The sequence below is a fragment of the Girardinichthys multiradiatus genome, chromosome 7, assembly GCF_021462225.1.
Source record: "Girardinichthys multiradiatus isolate DD_20200921_A chromosome 7, DD_fGirMul_XY1, whole genome shotgun sequence".
In the NCBI taxonomy this organism is placed as follows: Eukaryota; Metazoa; Chordata; class Actinopteri; order Cyprinodontiformes; family Goodeidae; genus Girardinichthys; species Girardinichthys multiradiatus.
Window position 1 is genome coordinate 22,501,786 of NC_061800.1, and position 17,325 is coordinate 22,519,110.

General features: G+C 39.6%; 1 protein-coding gene across 1 annotated transcript; it reads right to left on the reverse strand.

The window, feature by feature from the left end:
• Positions 1–10,261: 10,261 nt before the first annotated feature.
• On the reverse strand, positions 10,262–13,311 carry tnfsf13b (TNF superfamily member 13b). The gene is made up of 6 exons (XM_047370865.1): positions 12,740–13,311; positions 12,537–12,651; positions 11,701–11,757; positions 11,383–11,507; positions 11,024–11,174; positions 10,262–10,886 (listed from the first exon to the last, which is right to left on the reverse strand). The coding sequence occupies exons 1-6, from the start codon at positions 12,962–12,964 to the stop codon at positions 10,774–10,776; spliced, it is 786 nt and encodes a 261-aa protein (XP_047226821.1). The 5' UTR covers positions 12,965–13,311; the 3' UTR covers positions 10,262–10,773.
• Positions 13,312–17,325: the final 4,014 nt, after the last annotated feature.

The following is a 17,325-nucleotide window of genomic DNA, read 5'->3' on the forward strand; positions in this document are numbered from 1 at the left end:
TTAGTTCCCGCTCCCGTCTGCTCCCGTTCATTTTTTATCCTGTACCGTCCCAATCGCGTGATCTTTACTGATGCTGTCTCCCGTCCCGCGGAATCCCGTGATCCGTGGGACTCCCAAACAAATGTCAGCCTGTATTTCGAAGTGCCTTTTGTTTTGGTAATAAGTTATTAGCATCCTTCCACATGCTTCCTGGCAAAGTCCTGCATGTGGATCCTCAACTCCTAAACATTGTGATGTATCAGACAATGTCTTGGTGATATCTGCCAATCTTGTGGCTTACTGAGAACTACCTTTACAAAGCATACTGTAACTGCCACATCTCTATTTCTACAAGTTTCTGTGTATTTTTAAGTTAATTTTGTGAAGCGTCACTAGAGGGCGCTGTGGTGTCAGAATAGACGTGTGTTGTATAGAGATATGTCAAGAAAAAGCGATCTCAGGAAGAAGAGGAGAAAGAACGCAGAAAGAAAAGAGCATGGACAGAAAGGTTTAAGAAAGGAAGCAAAACCAAGAAGAAAATAGGTTTTTTCCTCATTTCTTACTTGGTACTCAGCCAACAAGGTATTTTGTCTGTTTTTATGCTGTAAAGTAGTGTATTTGCTAATTGTCTTTATTTTAATCAAGCTAATTATTGTCTTGTCTGTGTTTTAGTTTTAACGGTGTGTTTTGAATCTATACCAAGATGGATTCAATAAATTAATTAGGAAAGAAAACCACTTGCATCTGTCGGTACCTGGAGGAATTACAGTGAAAACTCGGACTGATCTGCGCGGGTGGAGAGGACAAGTGGGACGGCATGATGAAAGGAGCAGCAGCCTCATCAGAGCGTGATCAGCAGCGCACAATGTGGAGCCGTGAAGGGACGCTTGAGCCAGGAGCGCATGGGACCGACGGCATGCGGTTGAGGAGCAACATTTAAGATAAGGCCATAAGTAACTTGGACACTCAGAAGTTAAGAGTTTGTCTAAGTAAAGGGTACGAGTTTAAAGGTTGACTAATTGAACAGTAAATAAAGAAGGTACCTGTTTTCTGCCTTCAAGCTAATCCCAAGTTTTCAGTTTAAAGGCACATACTGTACGTTTATGTACTAATATTATTTTATTTCATATTTAGACTTTGCTAAGAGTCGAATTAATGCTGTATACTGTTAGAACATTTTGAAATCTTATTAAGTAACATTTGGAAATATTTTGGGAATATTTAAGTTGACATAATAGTTATTTAAGTTACTCTACTAAGCTACTCTTAAAGTTTACTCTTTATTAAGCTAATAAGGTATTGTAGTTTATATTCTACTTCTATTACAACCCTTTATAAGATATTTACCTTATTTGTAGTTTGAAGATAACTTTCAGTTTACATTAGACGTAATTCACTTTATTGACAAGTTAAGTTACAAGCCAAAACTATGACTGAGCCAGGTGACTTCTCCGTTGAGCCTGAAGTTAGTGCAGACCTTCAGTTGCAGTCTGAAAAAGAACAAGCTACTGTTCCTAATGAACAGCAAGAGCAAAGACAACTAAGAAGAAGTCAGAGAGTGAAAACGCTCACAGAGAAAGGAAGAGAAATGCAGGAGGAGAGGGTTCAAGGACTCCAGCAAAGATTTAACTATAACTATGAAAAGTGGAGAACACGTGCCAAATCATCCAAGAAACCCCTCTCTCAATCAGACACATTAAGTGAAGACTTACTTAAGGACATTATTGGTGATGTTACAGGTCTTCGTGCAGATGTTAAAAAGGTATATGAAGAATTACGTAAGTTTACACCACCAGATCAAGCAACATGCCGCAGAGTAGACCTGTGTGTGGAGATCTCAAACCTCATTGTCAAGAAAGCGACCGATAGATTAGATGGGAAAAAGGAAGAGGATCAAGATTGGCCAGATGCAGGCTCCTTCTTTCAGACAACAAACAGCAAGTTGAGTATCTTTAACACAAGTAGGAAACAGTCTGAGCAATCAAGCAGATCCTCTGTTAAACTTCAAGAAGCAGCAGCAGAAGCAGCTGCAAGTCAAGCTGTTCTTACAGTGTTACAAGAACAAGAAAGGGAACAGCAAGAAATTGCTAAACTTGAAGCAGAGGTTAGGAAAAAGGCCGTAGAACGAGAAGCACTGGTCATACAAATGCGCTTAGAGAGAGAAGCAGAAGAAGTTATACTGAGGATGCAACGAGAAGCAGATGAAGTTAAGTTAAAGGCTCAGCAAGAAGAAGAGTATGCAGAGCTGCAGAGAGCTTTAGAAGAAAAGAAAAGAAAGATTCAGCACTTGGAAACGGTTAAAGATCTTAAAGCAGCACAAGCGAGAATGCAGGTGTTTGACCAAAGAACTGTTAAAGAAGAACACAGGGTAGATGTAACAAAAATCAACACAGAAGTTATAGGTGATACACATGTAGGTTTCCCATCTCTGCTTGAACAAGTTGAACCACAAGCTATGGCCACACCGTTAAGTGATGGTACATCAGCTCTTGTTAAAGTGCTAGCAAGTGCACTAAGCGAAGCCGCAATCCCGTTCCTGAGCCTGCAGTATTTAGTGGGGATCCCATAAGATACAGCGACTGGAAACATTCATTTGAAACCCTGATTGATCAAAAGAACATCCTGGATAAGGAGAAGATATTCTACCTTAGGAGATATGTGAGTGAACAAGTTAAGAACGTACTTGAAGGATACTTCCTGCTAGGAACAGAATCCACATATCCTGCAGCATGGAAGATTCTTGCAAAGGCTTACAGAGATAAGTTACAAGCATGGCCAAAGATGACCTCAAAGACAGTTTTGAGCTCCGAGACTTTGCAGATTTCTTGCGTAGTTGTGAAGCGGCAAGGGTTCATCTGAAGTCCTTGGAGATTCTTAATGACTGCAATGAGAACAGAAAGATTCTTTCCAAGCTTCCAGATTGGCTCACCGCTAGCTGGAACCGTAAGGTCATGGAAATAGAAGAACAAACAAGTCAGTTTCCCACTTTTAGCCAATTTGTTGCATTTCTAACAAGAGAAGCTAAGATTGCATGTAACCCTGTTACATCACTGCAGTCACTGAAGCAAGGTGAGTCTGATAAAGCAGAAAAGGTGAAGCCCACAAGACAGAGACAAATTGGAGCTAAAACACTGATGACAATTTCCCAAGAAAGGATATCACTAACATGCTTATTCTGTAAAAAGCCCAAACACAGTCTACACAAATGCAGAAGTTTTCTGGAGAAAGTTGTCGCAGACAGAGTTAAGTTCATTCAGTCAGAAAAGTTGTGTTTTGGTTGTCTTAAATTAAGTCACTATTCGAAGAACTGTACCAACCGCAACATTTGTGAGGAGTGCAGCAAAAGGCATCCTACTTGTCTTCATGAAGATTGAGTCAAAACTAAGGAAGGAAATAAACAACCAGATAAGTCGAACACAAATACTGAACCAAGTCAGAACAGTGAAGTTCAAGAGAAAGTTATAGCCTCGGCTACGACAAACAGAGTTGTAAGCAAATAAAACAACACACAAACAGCTGCAATCATTCCTGTGTGGCTGCCATCTTCAGCAAAGCCTAAAGAAGTCCTTGTATATGCCTTACTGGACTCACAAAGTGACACTACCTTTGTACTAAGTGAAGTTGCAGATTCACATGGAATAAACCAAGAACCTGTCAGATTAGAGTTGTCTACTATGTGGGTTTAACTTGAGTAAGAAGATAACTTTACCTCCAACTTATACACAAGAGTTTATTCCAGCTAACAAAGCTCACATTCCAACTAACGAAACAGCCAAAGCTTGGTCGCATTTGGAATCAGAAATCGCACCTTTGCAAGATTGTAAAGTAGGATTGCTGATCGGATACAACTGCTGACAAGCTCTACTTCCAAGGGAGATTGTCTCATGGAAAGAAGATGAACCATACGCTCAGCGCATAGATCTTGGTTGGAGTATCGTCGGACAAAGTAACCCCTGTTTGAACTACGGAGATGCAATTGGAATCAGTCACCGCATTATCGTCAAGAGCGTCATTCCAGAACTCAAGCCTTCTGTTACGCTTCAGGAAAGTGTCCATTATGTGAACAGAACAAAGGTAAGAGATGTTACTCCTTCAGATATTGTCAAGGCGCTAGAGGCAGATTTCTCTGAAAAGGCAGTTGATGATAACCCTATCTTGCTAGAATATTTGAAGTTTCTAACCAAACTTAAAGGGAACATCAAGAGAAATGAAAGAGGTGCCATTACCATTTCGAGATGGCAGACCCAAGTTACCTGACAACAAAATATGTGCATTTCATCGTCTGAAGTGTCTGAAAAAGAGACTTAAGAAAGACAAAACATACTACATTGACTACACAAATTTTATGAACAACATAATCTCAAGAGGTGACGCAGGAAAGGTCCCTGGCGAAGAAACAGACAACAGCCCTGCCTGGTATATTCCACACCATGGGGTCTATCACCCACATAAACCAGGGAAGGTCAGAGTTGTATTTGATGCCTCTGCCAAATACCAAGATACCTCTCTCAACGACCATCTGTTAACCGGTCCTGACCTGACGAATACTTTGGTGGGTATTCTTTGTCGTTTTTGTAAAAGTTCTGTCGCATTCATGTGTGATATAGAACAAATGTTTCACCAATTCCACATCACAAAGGAAGATCAGGATTATTTAAGGTTTCATTGGTGGGACAAGGGAGACTTGGAAGTGACACCATCAGTCTATCGAATGAAAGTTCATCTTTTTGGAGCAGCGTCTTCTCCAGGCGGTGCCAACTTCGGTTTGACACCTTGTGGCCCAAGGTGAAGATAGCTTTCCAGAGAACGCAATACGCTTCATACAGAGAGACGTTTATGTTGATGATGGTTTAGCAAGCGTTTCTACTGAGAGTGAAGTCATTCAACTTATCAAAAACTCAAGAGAGCTGTGCTCTACAGGGAAGTTAAGACTTCACAAGTTTGTGTCCAATAGTGAGGGTGTTATGTCCACTATTCCAGTTGAAGAGCGTGCCACAGTTAAGGACCTCGATATGTCTCTTAGTTTGCCACGCATTGAAAGAGCTTTGGGAGTGGATTGGTGCATCACATCAGACACTTTCAAATTCAGAGTTCAAGTCAAGTCAAACCCATTGACAAGGAGAGGAGTACTTTCTATTGTAGCCTCTATTTATGATCCCCTTGGTTTTTTTGCACCGTTTGTCCTCGTAGGCAAATGTGTCGGAATAAGGTCGGTTGGGATCAAGAGCTTCCCAAACATTTAAGATTCCAGTGGGAGTCTTGGATCAAAGATCTTTCTGGTTTAGCTGACACACAGGTCCAAAGATGTTTTGTTCCATGTGATTTTGGACAAGTCAAAAGCTATGAGTTACATTACTTTGCAGACGCCAGCGTCAATGGATATGGTGCATGTACGTACCTGCGTCATTAGCCAAACAGATCAAGTCCATTGTTGTTTAGTAATGGCCAAGTCAAGAGTCACAGATTCTAGTGTCACAACTATCCCTCGACTCGAGCTTTCAGCAGCAGTTGTTGCTGTTAGAGTTAGTGATCTACTCAAAACAGAGCTTGAAATCCCAGACATGCAAGAGTTCTTCTGGACAGACTCAACCGTCGTTCTTAGCTACATTAATAAGGACGCCAGAAGATTTCAAGTGTTTGTAGCTAATCGCATTCAAAGAATAAAATCAAGCACACAACCAGAGCAATGGGCATATGTTACATCAGAACATAACCCTGCAGACTATGCCTCTAGAGGTTTAACAGCAGAACAACTAAAGTCCTCTGATTGGTTCACAGGACCAGCCTTTCTCTGGGAAAGGAACCTACCTGATAGAGATGTCAAGGTGGGAGAGACCAAAGGAAATGACCCGGAACTTTGCAAAGTCTTTGTGTGTACTACAGAGGCTAAAGAAGAGTTAACTATTCTTGATAGATTTGATAAGCTCTCGGAATGGTCCAGATTGATCAGAGCCCTTGCAGTTTTGAGGAAAAAGGTCAAGGAATTTAAGGGTGAAATACAGAAGGGTGAAAAGGGAACAAGTTTAGAAGAAAAACAAAACTGTTCGTCATTAAACTTGTTCAAGAGAAAGCCTTTGCTGAAGCAGTAAACAGTCTGAAATCAAAGAAAACAGTTTCCAAGATCAAAAATCATGAACTGTACAAGCTAAGTCCATTTTTAGATAAGGAAGGCGTACTCAGAGTCAGGGGAAGCTTGAGTCAAGCAGTGTTACATCCACACGTGAAGCATCCAGCAGTACTCCCACAGGACAGTTATATTTCAACTTTATTGATAAGACATTTTCACCCTAAGGTTCAGCACCAAGGTCGTGGAATAACTGAATGAACTGCGAGCTAACGGTTGGTGGATACTTGGAAGCAGCCGTGCAGTTTCATCATACATCTTCAAGTGTCGCAAGTACAGATGGAAAACAGAGTCTCAAAGCATGGGAGATTTACCAGTAGACCAGACAGAACCTACACCACCCTTCACCTATGTAGGCATGGATTGTTTTGGTCCGATTTTCATCAAAGATGGACGGAAAGAGCTCAAGAGGTATGGGCTCATACTTATGTGTTTATGTTCACGAGCCATACATATTGAAGTAGTAGACGACCAAAGCACAGACGCATTCCTCAATGCTTTGCGAGCGTTTATTGCTATCAGAGGTAATGTTCGGCAACTAAGATGTGACAGAGGAACCAATTTTGTTGGTGCCCAGAGAGAGTTTGCTAATCTCTTAAAGGATATGGATCAGGAAAAAGTGAAAGTACTTAGATGTGAATTTCTCATGAACCCCTCATCAGCTAGCCACATGGGTGGAGTGTGGGAATGGCAGATAAGGACAATCCATAGTATTCTTTCAGCTGTTCTCGACCATTCAATGAAGAGACTCGACACTACATCTTTGAGAACTTTGTTGAACGAAGTTATGGCGATTATCAACAGCAGGCCACTCTCTGTGGCATATCTGAATGATCCTACAGGCCCCGAACCGCTGACACCTAACCACATCCTAACTATGAAGTCAACCATTGTTCAACCTCCACCGGGAAAGTTCATTAAAGAAGATTTGTATCTTCAAAAAAGATGGAGAAGAGTACAATTTGTGGCCAACGAGTTTTGGATCTGTTGGAGGAAAGAATATTTACTCAACTTGCAACCAAGACAGAAGTGTACTGCACACAGAAGAGATCTGCAGATAACTGATATAGTGCTTCTACAAGAAGAGCTTGCACCACGTAACGAATGGAAGTTCGCTAAAGTCACAGATGTCTATCCTGGAGCAGATAATAAAGAGAGAAAAGTTAGACTCTTAGTTAGCGAGAGGACATCTAACAAAAATAAACTAGTGACGAAAACAGTTTCACTAGAACGACCTATAGATAAGGTTATTGTTTTGCTAGAAGCAGAGTAATGTGTATTTTATTTATTTTTGTTGTTCAGACTCTGTGTCAGTTTGAATTTGTTTTATGGAAATCTCACTGTTAAGAGCGTGAGATTTGGTGGGAGTGTAACTGCCACATCTCTATTTCTACAAGTTTCTGTGTATTTTTAAGTTAATTTTGTGAAGTGTCACTAGAGGGCGCTGTGGTGTCAGAATAGACGTGTGTTGTATAGAGATATGTCAAGAAAAAGCGATCTCAGGAAGAAGAGGAGAAAGAACGCAGAAAGAAAAGAGCATGGACAGAAAGGTTTAAGAAAGGAAGCAAAACCAAGAAGAAAAGAGGTTTTTTCCTAATTTCTTACTTGGTACTCAGCCAACAAGGTATTTTGTCTGTTTTTATGCTGTAAAGTAGTGTATTTGCTAATTGTCTTTATTTTAATCAAGCTAATTATTGTCTTGTCTGTGTTTTAGTTTTCACGGTGTGTTTTGAATCTATACCAAGATGGATTCAAGAAATTCATCAGTTAAGAAAGCCACTTGCATCTGTCGGTACCTGGAGGAATTACACATACTTACAGATTTACTCAGGTGGTTTTAGTTTTTGGTGTTTTTGAGATTGTTGTCCAGTTGGAACACCTAATAGCTTTCAAATGTCAACCATCTTAGTCTGTCCCACTTAGTAGAAAGAAATTTAAATATGATTTAAATATGATTAAGAACAACCAACCAAGGCTCAAGCCTATTATAAACTGGGAACTCCTGGAACAGCAGTGTCGCTGTTTTGTGTCCTCTATGTTGCTTCGCTAATAAGAACCTATTTTTCAAAATGTCAAACTTCTTCCACGGATGTTTGGAACATCAGCTGTTCTTTGTATTTGAAGTATACTCGTATAGCGTGTGAACTATACACAGTGCCAGCATGTGTACACACAGTTGGTCTCATTTCCTGATTCTCCGATCAGATGCTGGTTTCCCTTTTGAGCGCCGAGCCCACATTGACATCAGCTTCCGCAAACACACAAGGCGTCACCATGGCATCGCACAAAGACATTTCTGGCCTAAAAGGAGGAAGGGGAGCATCATGCTTGACATATTTATGGGGGAGATCTGAGTTCCGCACCCCTCTTCTCTCGTACCCTCATCCTTTCACATTTCTCAATTGCTGTTTGCTCAGCCGCCTGCTGTGGTAAACAGCACACATCAAAGAGCGCTTCTGATTTCCCAGGGCTGGGCCCGCTCTCCATTATGCATTCTAGCTTCATTATATACATATACTCTTCCATTAAAAGTTACTGTTATCCATTAAGTCCTTTTGAACACTGTCTGGGCAGACTCATATTTTAGTCTGTCTTCTTCAGTAGCCATGTTTTGATTTCTGGTCCAGTCAAGTGGAGCCATGACATTAAAGGGAAAAGAGAGAGTGAAGAAGTGACCAACATTAGGGCTTTGTCAAACCGGATGGCCTAATGGACAGGATTACTGTGTATGAAAAAGAGGAAGACTATGGTTGCTTGTGGGATCCATCATTGTTTGCCAAAAAATGTTGCAAGGAAAAGTATTTTGTTTTCTACTAATCAGTAATGAATAATGTCTTCACATGGCCCTGAATTGTTTGAGCTTTAATGATAAAAAGACTGAAGTAACATCATTCCGCCCGAATGACCCTTGTGACTCCCACCATGTGAATCTTTGCCGTTTGACTCCAAACCTGAAATCCACTGCCACCAATGTGGGGAGCTGACATTAGATGGCAACCCTAGATTTGAGACACAATAAGCTCTGTAGTAAAAAACAAGTGTTTCCCAGCTGCGACAAAATTTTGGGGTCAGACAAGCTGCCCTCTCCCACCTTCAGAGTGGTAAAAATGCCCGCAAGTCCTCAGATAAGAGCACGTCAATCCTGTGCTGGCTGCTCTTCACTGGCTCCCTGTGTGCTTTAAAATAGATTTTTAAATTCTCTTATTCATTTTAAAATGTCTCAATGGCCTCGCTCCACCTGTACTCTCCTTTAAGTACTCTAAGATCAGCAGACCAGCGGCTCTTGGTCGCTCCAAAGATTAGGCTGAAGATCAGACGTGATTGGGCTTTTGCGTTTGCAGACCCTAAGTTATGGGTTCCTCTACATGTCAGGCACCTTCATTGTCTTCTTTAAAATCCTTTTTGAATACTCATCTTTTTTTTCAATGTGACATTGGATGACAGATGAAAACCAGACAGTAATTTCTTTGATGTGTTATACATTTTAATTGATTAGCACCGCTATAAGCTGTAATATTCCCATGATAATACAGTCTCAGTGACAGAGTTGGGAATGATCAGATTCAATATGTGTACAGGAAGCTGTACTGAAATTCTTCCGGGACACCATAGGGACCTGAGGCCACTGATTCACCCAAGGCTCCAGACCAGAGGTTCTGTTTTGGCTGATTTTACTCTGGAAGCTAAACATACAATCTGCAATGTGGCCAACAAGGTGTCCCTGTCCCTATATGTAGAAAGTATTCAGATGCCTCTAGCATAGCAAAGCGAATATTTTTTAATCTAGTGAGTTTTTTTTTTTTATGGTGGTAGGTAAGAGCCCTTTAACACCATATGCACCTTTAATGAAATACACTGATTGTTTATTAAAACATTGTGCAAACATTTTAGATTTTAATCTTTATATTTTGAGTTTTTTAAGTGGTAAAGTGAGAGCATAATTTCTGCCAGAATTCTCAGGCTTGACAGTCATTGATCAGCTTCTTTGAAACTGCTGACACGATCCGCCTGCAGTTTCTCTTGAAGCTAAAAATATGCTTGTAAGCTTGATTTCAACCGTTTCCGCTTCACCTTATCTTGATGTCTCTCTCTTGTTCTGCCACACAAACGTCTTTGCTTCCTGTGGCCAAAAATTGAGTAACAATCTCATCCCACATCACCATTTGCACATATTTGCATTTTATTACATCACACTTTGTACATCATTTAAATATATAAAGATCTGTTTTAATGAGGCCATCGCAAAGATAAATCCGCATTTAAAAAATAAAACAGAAGACATCTTATGACACAGTAATGTAGCCTAAAATTTCAAATAATAATATGAATTTTACTGCCTTAAAAGTGAGTTGAAAAATAAGTCTTACAAGTTGTGCTTGCTAAACGTAAGATTATATGAAGAAAACACATTAATTCAGAATGTTTTGACTTTAACAGTGATATAAATGAACATTGCGAAGCCTCAATACTTAATGAACTTAAAAGCCTCTACACATTTTCTGTTTTATATTAGAGATCCATCAGCCAATAAAGAAGTGGCTGCTTGCTGTATTATCTTATTCAACAGGAAGTTACCATAACTGCTTTGCTGCACTGCTGCCTATCCTCCAACTTCATGACACCTATTTCTAGCATCATTGTTCAGTTGCTCCAGTACCAAATGTCATACTTTAAGTGAGCTTTAAAGCACCCAGAAAGGTAGAGTCTCCTTCCAGGGAAATGCTGGCCATAGCCCGGGGGATCAGAAGCTCCAAGTAGTCTCCCCTCTCCAGCTTTACAACACCTGGAGGATTCAGATGACTACTTCAGACAGGTTGCATATATAATACCACACAGATAATGTAGCTTTAGTTAAAGAAACACTACTTGATTTCTGTAAGGAGTTGCCATTAGTGGACATTAAATATGACACAAGCTCACCTCCCGTGTAGCAGGTGTTGAAAGAGTAATCAGGGTTCATGCTTTGGATGCAGCGGAACAAATGCACATCCTGATCTTCATTTCCCACAACGTCCTTCTTCCACCTGATCACCACATGACCCATTGTAAAGGTGCTGTCCATGTAGTAGACCTGCACAAACCAGGATAACTGGTACTGAAATGGGTAGCAAAACATTTACCATATAATTTGTTTTAAAAACTAAATTTACATCCCATTCCCTCAGACCTTCCTCATGGTTAGTCACTAAATACAGTGTATGTACTAAGCAGCATATTTATACAAAGAGTAGCAGCAGCCCCCAGTGGACAAAAAAGGAATTTAAAGTAATCGAGCCCACCTGACTGTAGACAAAGTAGAAACCCGCCTCCTTGACTATGATGCGGTCACCATCTGCCTCCAGGGCTGTGCCTCTCCTCAGCCCAGCTTGCCAGGGGATACCTGTGTACGGGCCTGAAGGAAGTTCTGATCCAAGATAGAGACTCTTATTAGAAAACATGCAAGAAGCACCAACACTTATTTACATATTTCTGGAAGCGTTAATCTGGAACCTTTTTTGCATGTCTGGTTCTGGGTGAAAAGAACGAATTATTTACATTGTCCTCTTTTGTTAAAAAAGAGGACAATGTAAATAAAAGTAAAGTAAGAGACACTAGACCTTTTCCGAAAGGTTTTCGGCTGTTGTTTGCCAAAAGCTGCAGGCAGGACTGAGAACCTGGTATGAAATATGGGAGAATTGTGTCAGTTCTAAGACAGCTTTACAAAATAAATTTAAAAAGTGGCTATATAAACTGTACTTTGGGTATTTATACTACATAGCTACATCAATGTGAAATAAACATCATCTCCTTGTGAATCTGGAGAAAGCATTACAGTACTACAGCAAAATAAAGCCATCAGTACACAATTTGTTTTTACTTGTTGCCCATTGATTTTTTTTTTTTTTGTCACTCTACTGTCTGGACAGGAAGCCATTCTTCATTTTAACAATATCTCAGATGTTTTTTTTTTAATCAACACAAGCATCTTTTTCAACCATGAAACTCCAGATACTATTAATCTTGGTATATATCTTACAAATCAATTGATAAATAAATAAATTTGATAAATAATGGCTAATAAGATGAAGCAAAGAAATAGCTTTTCAAGGTAGTGATAAAAATAAATGTATTCAGAGGACTCTACTATTACCAAAATCCACCAACATCAGCACTAAGCACTATTGAATATAACAGATTAGTTAATTATTCTGATATGATCTGCCAGGTTTTTTCAAGTACATAATATTGGGAACAACTTTCTTCTTACTAATCTAAATGCAGAATGTAAGTGCCTCTGAAACATTTGTTTTAAAAATACAAACATATCTTAACACTGTTGGAAATACATTTTGAAAAACAAAATCAGTCAAATAAATCAATATATAATATTGCTTCTGTAATGGTTTGCAAATGTCACATGCCGCATCCATGTCAAATGTTATCTTCGCCTTACCTGACATCTCTAATTGCGGTATTGTTCTTTTTCTTCTTATTTGACTGAAAGCATATTGAGACTCTGGTGGATCCAGACGCTCTTGAATGTTTTCTTTTCCACTGATGTTTTCAGTCTGCACGCACATATCGTCCTTAGAAATACACTAAAATACAACAACTACAACTGGCTGTTAGTAGAAACCCCCGAAGACCTTTACTCACCTGACTTCTGTGGCTGACCTTATGCCCCTCTTCTCTCCTGCGGCTAATATCAGTTTTGAGCCCCTCCACTTCAGCTCTGAGAGCCACTAACTGGTACAAGGAGAGAGCCGACAGAGAAGAAGAGGTGACAGCAGCTAGTGTCAGCAGGAAAACTGGCCAAGATAGCCTTCCTTCACATGAACCTTCTCCAGTTCTTGGCTTCACATCTGCAAACACTGCCATCATGAGGGAACATTAAACCCCCAGACAGCTCACACTAGCAGCATGACCGCTTTTACTCCTGAACTTTTTCTCTTCTGAGACCCTGGTTAAGAATGGTGAATGTTTTCTTCCTTAATCAAGAGCTTCAGGCAATACTGACGCTGGATTCCTTTAGTCCTGACTTCCTCGACTCGTTTTCTTTCAGTGGCTGAATCTTGTTTGGTCTGAGAGACTACGCAGAACAAATGAACTTAAAAAAAAGGCAAAACAGCTTCCCCTCTGTTGTTCCGCAGAAGAAACCACACCAACAGCTTCCTGCCTGACCAGTAGCGTGCAAAATCTCTTTAAACTTTTAATTTTTATCGTTATAAAACACACCACTTTTCCTCCCCATCCGAACAATGAACTCATGCCAGCATATAGGAAATGTGTTTGATATGATCACAGCCAATTTGTGGACTGTATAAAATGATTTCAAGCTACGAAATACTTTAGACATTATTGACAAAAATTGTTACAGACTGAAATGAGGAAGTGCAAAACTTGCTTCATCTTCAAACGGCAACATAACACACCAACACAAACTTTAATACCGAGAATAAAAATGTGAAGTAGAAAGAAGTCATGCTGAACATGTACTCCATTTCTTCAAAATAAATATTTTGTCAATTTCAGTTTCCAAGAAACTCAAATTAAAAGGAAATGTTTCACAGTTTATGTACATAAATGATAAAAACAAATCGATTTTAATGCAATAAATCGATTCACTTCTGCTTACTTATAAAGTGCCAATTCATTGAAAAATCCCTGTTATTTTCTGAAATATTTTTGTATATATATACATTTTAAGGGGCTGCACGGTGGCGCAGTTGGTAGCACAGTTGCCTTGCAGCAAGAAGGTCCTGGGTTTGATTCCCAGCCTGGGGTCTTTCTGCATGGAGTTTGCATGTTCTCCCCGTGCATGCGTGGGTTCTCACTGGGTACTCTGGCTTCCTCCCACAGTCCAAAAGCATGCCTGTTAGGTTAATTGGTCTCTCTAAATTGCCCTTAGGTGTATGAATGAGTGTGTGCATGGTTGTTTGTGTGTTGCCCTGCGATGGACTGGCGACCTGTCCAGGGTGAACCCCGCCTTTCACCCATAGACTGCTGGAGATAGGCACCAGCTTCCCCATGACCCACTATGGAAGAAACGATAGAAAATGACTGACTATACATTTTGAATTAATATACATTTCTTCAGTCCTGAGATGGAGGTAATACAATAACGCAAACAGGTCCCCCCCCAAAAAAACAAAGTCAAACTCAAAAGTAAGATTGGAAATGTAAAACATTATTCTGCAATTCTTTACGTCAAGGCACAAGTCATGGCACAGTTTGTGTAAAAGTGAATTTTAGGACTGCATTTTAAAATCAGCATCAAAGAAAACCTTTTTTTCCCAAGCAAGAATGATCTGATCACATTCTGCCAAAAAGCACTGAAGAGTCACTGACTAACTTTTCAAGTTACTTGAAAATATATATATAAAGATCTTTCAAAGACCTGCAGTGGGTTACATTTTAAATGATTCAGGGCTGCTGAAACAACCTGAGGAAAACTTTGTATGAGTGCCTTGCAGAAGCAATAATGCTCCTTGATTTGTGGAGTGCGCAACTAAAAGTTGCCCATTTGGCCTCTTGGTGGATTTAATTCACTAATTACATAACTTTTGAAGGTAATTGGTTGCACTGGATTTTATTAAAGAGTACAAAAGCTTGAATAGTAATGCACACAACACTATTGAGGTTTGTATTAGTAAAAATAACTAGAAACCAAATATAATTCTCATTCCACTTCCTAACTTTGTGTCGGTCTCTCACAAACAATTTTAATAAAATACACTAAAGTTTGTGGTGGTAATGTGAAAAGTTTCTGGAGGTATTAATACCTGGCCAAGACCAGAAACATTACTGTGAAACCTTCGTATTGGTCATGCCACCATGACCAGAAAAGCCACTATAGTTTAGTACCTTAAAAACTGTTACAAACTGGACTGTATAATGAGGAACTTATTTATTGATGCTACACAGAAATACTCCTCTAAGTACCCTGGGCATGAGGTCGCCTTCAAGGGAGAATTTGAGAGCAGACATGTGTTCTGTGGTTAGATGAGTTCAGGTTTCAGAGTTTATCTGGAAAAAAAACAGACATTTAGATGCTTTCAGCTGAGGGTGCAAAACTTAATGCCTATGAAGGTCACATGGATTTAGCAGTTTACACCAGTGTTAGCTTATTACTAGATAGACAGAGAGGTCTGTTTTTTTTAGTACAGTACTTGTGTGTTAGGTCAAGACAAAGTAGTCCTTAATTGTGAAGTGGAATAAAATACATGATTTTCAGTATGGCATGCATTTATGTGCAGTCCCCTTCAACCTGACAGCCCTAAAAATTGCATTGCCACCAACTGCATTCAGGGGTGTCCTAATTAGTAAAGAGTCCACTTGTGTGTAATTTATTCCCAGAACAAATCCAGCTGTTCTGTGAAAATCTCAGAGGTTTGTGAGAGAACATTTGTGAACAAACAGCATCATGAACACCAAGGAACAAACACAGTCTCTTATCCACAAATCAAGAGTGTGACCAAACCAGAAACCTGACAAGACATGGACATCCACTTAAATTAACAGGCTGGTCAAGAATATTAGTTAGAGAAACATCCAAGAGCCCAACAAGAACTCAGAAGAAGCTTCAGGCTTCTACAGCTAAGGTGGGTGAATCTGTCGACAGGACAGCTACTAGTTGTTCGCTTCATAAAACTGTCCTTTTACACAAGAGTAGCAAAAAAAACAAACACAAGCCATCCAGAAAACACTGCAAGCATGAAGAAGGTACTCTGGTCAGCTTAGCCTAAAATTGAACCTTTTGGCCTGCATGAAAAATTCATGCACTGGTGGCATCGTGTTGTGGGGATGAACCTTCTTCATACCCCTTAACATTTTTCCAATGTATTTTATTAGGATTTTCTGTGATAAACCACCACAAAGCAACACATACTGTAACTGCCACCCCTCAGTGGCACATGGTGGTTGCAACATCTTGCTGTGGTAAAGTTTTTCTTCAGCAGAGACAGGAAAGCTAGTCAGACCCAATCGAAAGATCTAAATTCAGGCCAACCCTTTGAATAGAAACTGTTAGAGTAGGACAGAAATGCTTGTTTATAAAATGAAGGAAATAATCAAACACAAATCAGTTATCTTACTGTATCAATTTATTGCGTGTTACAATACAGAAAATAGAAAGTGAAAATGTGTGCTTACAAAAGAAGTTAAAAGAAATAGAAAAGATACATGACTCTGAAATGGAAAGCCAGTCAATGCGACTGCATGGTTCCAATGATAAAAACAGCTCATTCAGATGTCTCATCAATGCTTCTTTAAAGTGAAGTCATGGTTTAAAGTGAAGGTGCATGTACTTGAAAGTATTTCAACACTGTGCATGTTCATTCAAAAAGCTTGCCAAGACTAAATGTAAACACATGCCAGCTTGCAAAATGACCTCTTAAAATCTCACAGCAATCACTGATCTGTTCACAGCCATGTGAACAAAGAAACGTATCACCCAAAGTGGCGTTGCACACCTAACTTATGGTAAATAAAAATTAAATGACATTCATTTTTATTTTATTGTTTATTTACTTTGTGTTAAACAAAACCCAAAAACTGGCTACGACATCAACAAAGTGTTAGCCTCAAACCAAAAGATGAAACAACAAACGAGTGAGAGACCTGTTCCTGCATCTTTCATGGATGAAGATATTTAACAATCAGCAGATATATTTGAAACAAGGCTGGTGGAAAAGAAATGAGTGTATGTTCATAAAAGCTTAGATGGCACAAAACCAGCATTAGGATTTGATAAAATACTAAAAATCTAAAAAAAACAAACTGTTTAGTGCAACCAGTGGAATGAACTCACAGAATTAGGAAGGATGATCGTTGCACAATTTTTCAACGGATTTTCGTTTAAGATGACACCTTACAGTCATGGTGGCCTGCAGACCATTTTCAAGCTGTGATTACATCAAAAGACACAAGCTGGGTCTTTTAGCTGCTGTCCATCAGCTTTTTTTTCTCACTTTTTTAGTTAATATGGCTGAGACCTACTGAATGTATTCAAATGGCTTTCAAACCACCGCAATGCAGTGTGCTGCATTCAGAAAGCAAGAGCGGATAACAGCGTTTTTAGCTTTTAGCCCCATCCTGTGGAAGACATGCAGGAAAGGTTAATTAGCTCATTAAAAGCCCTCCCTAAGAGAGAGAAGTCATTTTGCCACAGAAGCGTAGGGAAACAGGATCCTTCAATTAACAATTAAAATGCAAAGGATAATTGCTCATAAATAATCACAACA